A 10,346-nucleotide genomic window follows, 5' to 3' on the forward strand; every position below is an offset into this window, starting at 1 on the left:
TTTTTCTAAAGTTGGCAAATTATAGCCTCCCAATTGTAGTTGGTAGGACATAGGTAAAAGGAAAGCTTGAAGAGTCAATAACCAGACACGTGTTTGTTTAATCATCATTGCCACTGCTTATGTATCCCATTTATAGAATTTGTAGTAGTTTTTTATTGCTTGAGAGATGCGAGAGCTTGCTTTTCTGTTACTATTATTTCTTTCATCGTGTCCATCTCTGAATGTTCAGTCCCTCGCTTCTTTGACCCCTTCGTCTACAAGGATGATCCTTTTTTGAGGTTACATTCGTTTTCACGCTTGGAATATGTTATATGGTAACTTTATGGATGCTGCTTTGCTAATCTTTTCCTTCCATCTGTCATTTGGTTTCTGACAGAAAAGTTAAAAGGCAAAACGAGGCATCAACAAAAATTTTACAAGGAAACTAAGATTGATGTTGGAAGGAGGAGGAGGCCATGTTTTTAGGTGTTTCTTTTCCACCCACCCAAACTGAATTATTTGTTTGAGGGTTAAAGAGACGACCAGTACTTACTTGGGATGTGACGCTTGTCTCTACGTGTGATAAGAAGAATATATTTTGCTATGATTGAGACACTAAAGAAACTCATGCGGTGAAGATAGAGGTTTAATCTTAATCTTCACAGTAACATTAATGAGTGAGAATGGATTTGTTGGGCTCATTTGGTCTTGCAGCCCTGCAAAAGAGATGGGTAGTGAGGTTATTGCTTTCTGCTGGATGAAGACATTTAGGAGAGGGGGGAGTGAGAGGTTAGGAGTGGCTGTCTTACTCCTAAGGTCCTTGGCCATCTTCCTTTTATTTGTGAGTATTTAGGTATGATCTTAATTAAGGATAAGGATCTATCATCCCTAGTTTTTGTGTATATTCTGACATGGATATGGGGTGCCACTTCTCATCTCTAATTGGACCTCGTGGGCCTGATCATAACACCTAACATGTATCTTTTAGCTATGAAGTATCAACTAATAGAGAAGGCAAAAAATTCTTAATACTTTCTTCCTTCGATTGTTTGATTGAACAAGAATAAACTGGAATTATGAAACAGAACAAGCATGCATGTTCAAATAGTTAACTAAAACAAATTACTGACATTTACGTATATATATTCTTCTTCCACTTGAACATTTGATTTAATAGCATAATGTATATATTTCTGCTCAAAAAACCTTTGTTTAAATATCTCCTATCTTAAATAGAAATAGATCTTTTTATTAAAGATGAAATGATTGGTAGTGGGCTAAGTGGCTAATCAGTCATTTCACTAATGCAATTCAGTGCCTAGAGTACAAGAATCTCACTCCTCGTTAGCCCTTACCAACAATCGATCAGGCAATAAATGGTTGGAGATGCAAGAGCGGTTGAAATTTGGAAAGGTATTATATCAATCCATATAACACAATCTATTCCTTTCCACATTGAAGAGATTACAAATAACCGCAAGTAGTTGTTCATGTTTGCTCATGCAATCTAGTCACAGCTATAGTAAGCGTTGAGCAACTCACAGAGAGAGCAATGCTTCACATTGAGCTATCAAAAAGTATATTCAAAGACCTCACTTACACATTGAGCAGCTCAGAGGACAATAAACAGTAAGGCAGATTCTTATCATTGAGCTATATGAAGAACTTTATTATCTAGTTATGTACAATGGTATTCACAAATTTAACCTCATTTACATCAATTTATGATTCAGGTCGTTGACCATCTGGACATCAACTTATGGTACTAATTATGGAAGAATCTCCATTGCATATCACGACTTCATTTTCATCACAGATAAATATATATAGGACAGTGCCGGCTTAGATAGACTTTAAGATTTCGGTTATCTGCACAATCACAGCGAATGTATGTGCTTTACTCTCTGAATCGCTTGCTTCACCCTGGTTGATGGTTCTTCATACAATATTGCAGGGTTATCAAACTCAGGTGCCAAACTTGGCTCCCCAAGAAATGCACGGAATGAGTCTGCCACGGAATATGAAAGTGAATCCAGGTTGTATCCTCCTTCAAGGAAAAATACACAGCGGCCACCACATAGTTCTTTGGCAAGTTGTTTGATATTAGACGCAAGCATGTAGTATGTCCCTGTTGTAAACTGTAGACTGGCTAGTGGATCCAATACGTGACCATCATACCTGGACAAAGATCAATCAAACCCTTGCTAAAGGATGTATAATCTTCTTTATAATATATTAAAACAACCAGGTTTAATTTATATCTACATCCCACCTGATTCCATTATTATATGAACAGAATTATCACATGCCCAACTGATACCTGGACACAGCCCCCTAACATGGCATGGATTTAAGAGAGTTTGGGTTTAGTATGATTGTGTTCATGTCATAATCGTGTTAACCCGTTTATGACACAAAAATATTCATGTCTTATGCGGCTTGACATGCCTAATCCATATATAATGCGTTTATAAATGTTTAATTAATCATATTAACGAGTTAATTCACACTATATAACATATCTATCCTATTTAAATTCATTTATTGAATTATTAATATTTAAGATACATAAAACATCTTATTATTTGTGTTTAAATAAGTTAATCGCGTCTATACAGATTAACTGTGTCATGTCTAAACAGGTTAATTGTATTTAAACGCGTCAACCGTATAATGTTGTGTACCCTGTATAATAAACATGTCATTTCATGTTAAGGACTTTGACATGATTAATTAATTGTATTATGTTCATGTCGACTCATTTATTTGTTATACATGTACTACATGAAATGATTACAACTCTAACACATTAACAGCCATAATTTCACTACCCTTCTCTGGAATTCATTATCTAACCAGAGAGAGCTTCAAAATTTAACTGTCATGGTATTAGAGCATATACTAAACTTCAAGGACGAGGAAAACTTACCCTGCAGAGACGAGGATTATATCTGGCTTGAACCTTTGAGCACATGGCACAATGACTTCATCAAAAACAGTTCTCATGGCAGTGTCACCTGAGCCTCCAGGTAGAGGTAGATTAAGTGTTGCTCCTTCACCAGCTCCATGACCTATCTCATCAATTCTTCCAGTGCCAGGGTAGCTTCCATCCTATACCAACATTGTTTAAATTAGGATTTCATTTATTTGCTACTAGTATTATCTGCATTCAACTTCTAACAGATGCACTCCAAAATCAGAAGAAGACATAGGTGAAAAGTTAGTTCAGCATATCCCTCCTAGCACCAACACTTGAGGGTTTGAACAGAATAGAACAGGATTAGCAACAAATAGTTTGTACAGTCTATAACAATGACATCTAACAAGATACACATTTGCAACTGAAGAGCAAGTTATGGCACAAAAAAATGTTGATATGGACCAGAAAAATTGCTTACTTGATGAGTTGAAAGAAAGAATATATCTGGATCATCCAAGAAGGCATCATTTGTTCCATTCCCATGGTGAACATCAAAATCAATAATAAATATTCGCTTTAATCCATGAATACGCTGAGCATGACGAGCTGCAATAGCCACATTTCCAAAAACACAGAACCCCATAGGACCATTTGGAATAGCATGATGTCCTGGAGGTCTTATCAAAGCAAAACCCATTGGTGGATCTAGTTGGTTTTTTGATGCTGCAACCTGAATATGACATAATTATGTTTGGGTTTTAGCTACTCAGAAACAGTAACTTGCCCATCTCACAATAAGAAAGTATGTGTTAATCTTTTGAGCATAGAGCAGCATTCTCAAATATCAAAGAGTAAGGGAACGCATGCCCCAAAGCATTTTGGTTTTAGCTTTATAGGTATTAATTTTTAATATCTTAGAATTAATTAAATACAAACAATAGTAATATTTGCATTATAATCTGTTTGCCTTCAATAAAATCTTAAATTAATTATTCATCGATTGATTTTGGACATTTGATCAAATAACTAAGTGGCATGTAAGTTACATTGAAGAAGGTAAAACAATGGCCTAGAGCCATAAAAAATAGCCTAATGTGTTAAGCAACCTACAAAAAGGTTGGCCCTCTAGCAACTCCCTACAACCATTAGATCCAACATCAACTACATTAGAGAAGTGGCAAAATGAAGAGAATGACAAATAAGAAGAAAGAAAAGAAAAAATTTCAAAACACCTTTGTACCAGAATGACAGTATAAAAAAAAATAAACTTTAAAAAATGAGCCTCCTGGTATTATGTAAATAGAACAAGCAAAAAGGCTTCTACTCTCTGCTGCAGAGCCTCATCAATTGGCTCATCCTTCCATACAATGACATTTGACCCATAGATCAAAGCATTTTGCAAGCTAAATCTCTGTCCCACTCTCTCTTTCTCTTCCTTCAAGACAGATTCTACTTAGTCTCTCCCTTTTAGCCCCTCTCGAGGCACTATGTAGTGTTTTAGGATCTTTTTGATAAGCCAAATTTCATTTCATCTAGAAACATTACATCAAGATTTCAAGATTCATGGCTATTGTCCATAATTAATTGAACAGCCATGATATCACCCTAATTCCTTTACATATATACCCTGTATTCCTAGCCAATCACTAAACCCTAACTCCCACCTTGAATCTCTAGCAAATAATAAACCCTGGCTCTCATGTGATCAACTTTCTTCTTTTCTCAGCTTTTTTCTCCTCACGATTCTTTCTTAGTCGACAAAGCATGTAACCATAATCATTCTTAGGCACCAAATTAGTATCCAAACTATACTCATACATGATCCACCGACCTACTCGCTACAACACTCTGCCCTCATCGCAACCTTTTCTTGAACCCTAGGGGCTGTACAGCTGACAATCGAGAATATGTTATTGGCTTGCCTGAACCTTCACCCATCCACATACCGATGCTAACAAAGCCATTCATCCTTGAACTGTTCTGAGATTTCTTCTTTAACTTAGTGAAGAAGTAGAGATCGTCACTGTATTGAAGATTACACCCACCAAACAAATTCCATATTTCCCAAGGTTCTTTCTCTCCATACAAGTCAAAATCCTTGATTAGGTTTTGATCAAGATGCAGCATGGACTTGCCAGTGACTTTGCTGAAGAGATAGCACATTAGAACGGAGTCAGAAGGCTCAAACATGAGTCCTAGCAACATGGCAGTAGCAGCATTCCCATCCATCAAAGCAAAAGATTAGCTAAACTTTCTTGCGCAAAACAAAACCCTCGATAGGTTATTGAGCTTGAAGATTTAATTACTCAGGTAAAAAAAGAGTAGCTTGCTTGTCAAGCTATTTTAAAATTATAAAACAATTAATATTCTCATAAATTAAACAAGGTAATTTGATTCGGATATTTCTAGGAAACTAAAATTTGGGTCTTTAGAAAAGACCAAAGTAAAAGACCCAACCCAGCCCAAATATCCCAAGTGCGTGCTCTGGTTTTCTTCTAAACTCAGCCGACTCATATATCCTCTTTTCCTCTATAACTCCAGAGTCTCATATCAAAAATAACTACGCCACCAAAATTGTACAGCTAAGATTTAACAGGACATAGGACTGACCAGATATGTGAGCTGGTGAGAACCAAAAATAGCTAGCTTTATGCCCAAAACAGTGTCACAACCCAAAACAGCATGAACGCCAGCCCAAACCAAAATTTTACAATAACCATGAAAGCCTTTCCCTGATATTCAAACTTAAATTTGATAGTGAACCATGACAATACTCTGTCTACAAAATGTTGTTTCTATATTTTTGTTGAAGTATGGACAGTAATTCATAGGCTCACAGAAAAATTACTCATGGACATATGCCTCACCTATTTGAGGAACAAAGGCATATTCCCCATACAATCAGCTACATGCCTTTGAGGTTCAGCACTCAATTTCATGCACTTTTAGCTATTTTTGGTTCCCTACCTTAAAAATGCGTTTGATTGCTTTAGAGCAAACACTGGTGAATAAAGCTTTCACCTTTTAGAAATGTAACAATTGAAAGTTAAAAGGTTAAGATGAAGTTATCTCAGCTAATAAGAGAAATGATAGATTATCATTCGAGTGACTAACGTTCTAGGTTGAGGCATCACCACTGAATCAACTAAGGCGAGTCCTGCTCCAGCTGCAACAAGTGACTCACAGAACGTCTGCATCATAAAAATGAAGATAAACAAAATATATTTAAAAACCTGAACCCATTTTTGAGCAAAGTACATGCCTTCAATCAATTATTTGTTCAATTTTCTTAATACAAAACAGTCTTAATGTTTAGCTCTTGTAATCACTTGTAAGTGAAAAAACATATGATATTTCAAAACATAGAGATTGTTACATCTGCTATTATGAATCCAATATACTACGCATTTAGAAGAGTATGACTGCTAGGGACAGATCCACAATGGAGGCAAAGGTGACAGCTGCCCCACAGAGATCCTAAAAGCAGTTTGAGACTATCAAGAAAATACCAGAAAATGTTGAGAAATTTTTTACTTCTGTCCCCACTGAATTGGAAAAAGAAAACAATATAGGTATTCTAAAGTATTAACAAGGTGTAAGGAATACAGATACTAACCAATTTTTTTTTCTTTATAAAAAAATGAGAGATTACCATGTAAAGTTATAGTTAGTGAGCTTACATAGTTACAAAAATTTAAAGGGATTTTTTATTTTCTCTGCACTTATAAATGGAAGAGGCATTTTTTAAAGAATTGTGATGTATGAAATACAATTAATGCACCCAGTTAAAAGCACATGATATATTAAATATGTTCATCTTCATTTGTGTGTTCACACGTTGGCCTTTCCTTTAGAATAGCACAAACTTAGCTAGTTGATTTAAATTAGTTATGCAAACAGTTAGTCAAGACTATACATAAAACTATAATGTACCAATTGGTAAATTTATTTTAAAGTTTGTTTTGATATGGGAAATTGACATTTCATCCAACGATAACATTTTCTCTTGTGAAGAATGTGAAAAAGCTTGTTTAACAAAAGGGGAAATCTTGTTACATACATTGAGTAAGACATATTTAGAAGTATTGCTAGTGAAATAAGAAAAAGCTCTTGCAATGTTTGTAGCGAATCTGTGTGGAAAAATCACAGAGTTTTGCTTCAATATAGGAAAGTAGATTTTATAGTCCATGGTTTATCTAACATCTAAAAGTTTTGATTACTAATAAGACAAAGAAACATTTTGTATAATGTGTTCATACATATTTTTCATAAGTTAGGATGCCACCCCATCCACTAGATAGAAATCCTAAATGCATCTCTGTTAACTGCCTGTACGTTTCCACAAGCTTAGGAAAGAAAAACAAGAACATGTAACACAATATACTGACCGTGGGAGTAGCATATGTTGGTCCAGAGCCATCAATTACAATAAGACCCTGCTCGGAAGCCCGATCCATAGCCTATAAGTCGAAGCATGTAACATATGGAGTTTTACTTTTCAAATAATAAATGGAAAGGGAAAGGTAAAGCACATGACTAAGAAGCCACCTTTTCAAGGCCTGATACATAAGCTTTTGCATGAACACTTGCAATGTCATCAGCTGAAGCAAGCTTAAAATTTTGAAGTTCAAGTATGTCTGAGCCACGAAACTGACATATGAAAGAAAAATTAATACAAAGGAAATTGTCAAAATAATATCATTACAGACTTGTGTTGAGCTTTCTACTCTCAATCGCATTCAGTTAAATTTGCTACAAACTTCACATCTCTACTATAAAATTTCTTTTAAAAAAAAAAAATTCACACCTCTTTCATACACAGTTCATTTCCAGGAAATGAAAAAATTAATGTCTTTCTTATGGAGGGGCTAAGATCTGAGAGCACCCTTGCTTCAGCCATTAATGCAGTGAATCATTGTTTTTTACCTTTCATTTCCAATAAAGAAAAGGAAAAGGAAAATATCAATTGATCAAAAAAGCTGTAGACAACTAACAAAAATAACACTTTGTTGACAGGGGCAGTTCTGTCACCAGCAAAATCTGTGTCCTTTAAGTACTTACCACAAAAAATAAATTTGTATCAGGCAACATAAAGACACAACAATTTTAAAAATATATTCAGTCCTAGGCTCAAACAAAATGTCTCATAATTGATATTCTCTTTAATAAAATGCGAAAAATGTTTTCCAGAAACTAACAAATTATACTTTTCTTTCTAACACCCAACCTTAACACCTGGTGCAATGTGCAATGAACACCACTTTGACTGTTAGAACTGGTGATTTCATGGCAATGGTGGCAAATTGTATTATAACCTATTTCATAAGGAATGACAAAACTTTTTGATATTCATGCATATACAACCTTATAATGCTCTTTAAACTGCACAGAAAACAAAGGATGCCATCACAGCATAGGGTTATCATAATATCAATCAAGCAGTGTGTAATGTGTTCCTAGATTCAAATTCCAAAGACAAAGATAATGGGTAAAAGGTTCAAGTGTGAAAAATGTATAAACAAGGAATTTGAACTCAAATGACACAGAAAAAAACAGTGACATAAAATGATACAGTTCAGTACCTTTGAGGTAAGCTCCATCTTTGCAAGAGCAGTCACAATTGCAGGAACTCTAGCATTTGATTCAGGATGTGACTCCTATAGCAGCAAGAAAACCACAATAAAAATGCAAATCTCAGAACAATTCATTATGTTTAACCGATTACATATATGGAGGATCAAATAAATTCACTATCTTAAATTTTAATGGAAGATAAACAGCATAATCAAAAACAAAAACTTTGCTTGCTCAAGAATGGAGAGCTTGACTGAAACAATCACATTCCACAGAAGACTATTTTTCAACCATTCTAAGTTTAACCTACTTGAAAGATTATATACTACTTGCCTCCAAAACTACAACCAGCCCACATTTTGAGAAAAATGCAAAGACAGCAGAACATAGTTACATCATATTTTAAATTACATGAGAAGAGTAAATAAATTAGCAGAATGGGAATATCCTATCATATTTTAAAATTATTTTCTTGCATGAGAAATGTAAACCTACCACAAGGCTTTCTACTAAAATGTCCAAAATAGAAGAAAAAAAGGACGAGCTTGGAAACAGGTAAATGAAGAAGAATGCCCTCAAACATAAAGAAAACCTCATAACCAGTTTAAATCATTTAGAGTTGCCATTAAAATGGGAATCTAAGTGATTTTTTTTTTATAAAGACAGAGAAAAGAAAAATTATATAAAATTGGAGAAATACATCAAAAGAGCTCCAGCTGATTTACAATAGCTCAAGCCATATGTCAAACATTTGGACGATGAACTTGATTTAGGACCTCTTTAATTAGGTAGAAAAGCTGAAGTTCAAACATGAAATGCATAGAAACTTGTGTCCTAAACCTAAACCAAGATCTCTATACCAAAAGAAAGAAAGAAAAAAAAAACCTTGACCAACATCAAGTTATCCCCAAATATAAAAACCTTAGAGAACCAGAAAGCATGCTATAAACTATTTACCTAAGAAATTTATAACACTAAACTCGCTTATCAGGAGGAAAGCCAACAGCTTGAATAAATATACCTTGTTATGACCCAGGGCTGGAGCCACAGCATAAATCACTTTCGCATTACACAGCTGTTTTACGGATGGCAAAGTATCGTTCTCCTCTGTGCTATATGAACAAGAAACTAAAGTTTTGATATTTTTTGAGAAGCATTTCCTTCCTGATATCGAATGCTTCCAAAAACGTCCATGCCCTGAAAGCGTTGGTATTTAGACTAAATCTGTTATGATTATTCCACTTGAGCACATGATTTCGCACCAAAAACATCACATGTTCTACAATAACCAAAGTTGGTTTTGATAATTAGAACTACACAGCCGTAGTAACATCAACACTCTGGTCGGAATTTGGTTAGAACAAAATTTTATTTATTTTTCTATTTTTTTAATTGTCTTCCTTCTAATTTTCCATTCCAAGGTCCAACAAGCCTTGTTGTCGTCATAATGTTTTCCAACCCAAAACCATAGATAGCTAAATTAACATTGAGGGCCTTGAGGCTTTCTCCCAACAATATAAAATAAAACAGAATGAAGAAAAAACAGTTCAAATCCCCATAGATCCATAAAAAATATAAGAAAATAACTTTAACTGTCTCCTGTTTCAATGAAAAAGCCATAACATATAATACCCAAAATTCCCTGTTGGGCCTTTCTATACTGAGACTGTAAAGACACAAGAATCCATGGCTTCCCTATCAATTCTGAAAAAGAATTTAAAGCAAAGCAATGAGTTCATGTTAACAGGAAGACAAAAGAGGGAGGTGGGTACCTGCAAAGGATATAGAGCGAAAGGTCTGAAGCTCCATTGGATGACTGTGAGTGGCGCACAGTTTCAACTTCCAACTATGATATATCCGTTGGAGGTCTTGG

General features: G+C 34.9%; 1 protein-coding gene across 1 annotated transcript; it reads right to left on the minus strand.

Moving 5' to 3' along the window:
• LOC18611888 (histone deacetylase 14) lies at positions 1,595-10,346 on the minus strand. The gene is made up of 9 exons (XM_007048364.2): positions 10,246-10,346; positions 9,495-9,670; positions 8,482-8,556; positions 7,448-7,549; positions 7,288-7,359; positions 6,034-6,090; positions 3,378-3,629; positions 2,909-3,090; positions 1,595-2,157 (listed from the first exon to the last, which is right to left on the minus strand). Exons 1-9 carry the CDS (start codon positions 10,280-10,282, stop codon positions 1,857-1,859), a joined length of 1,254 nt encoding a protein of 417 aa, XP_007048426.2. The 5' UTR covers positions 10,283-10,346; the 3' UTR covers positions 1,595-1,856.

The sequence above is a fragment of the Theobroma cacao genome, chromosome 1 (assembly GCF_000208745.1).
Source record: "Theobroma cacao cultivar B97-61/B2 chromosome 1, Criollo_cocoa_genome_V2, whole genome shotgun sequence".
NCBI lineage: Eukaryota > Viridiplantae > Streptophyta > Magnoliopsida > Malvales > Malvaceae > Theobroma > Theobroma cacao.

What these genes read in the sequence shown, in the direction of transcription:
- LOC18611888 (XM_007048364.2), bottom strand. Translation starts at nt 10,282, where the DNA reads ATGGAGCTTCAGACCTTTCGCTCTATATCCTTTGCAG. An exon ending in CAGCCCTGGGTCATAACAAG is followed by an intron (nt 8,557 to 9,494) that starts GTATATTTATTC and finishes TTGCTGCTATAG; the next exon opens with GAGTCACATCCTGAATCAAA. An exon ending in AGATGGAGCTTACCTCAAAG is followed by an intron (nt 7,550 to 8,481) that starts GTACTGAACTGT and finishes TTCATATGTCAG; the next exon opens with TTTCGTGGCTCAGACATACT.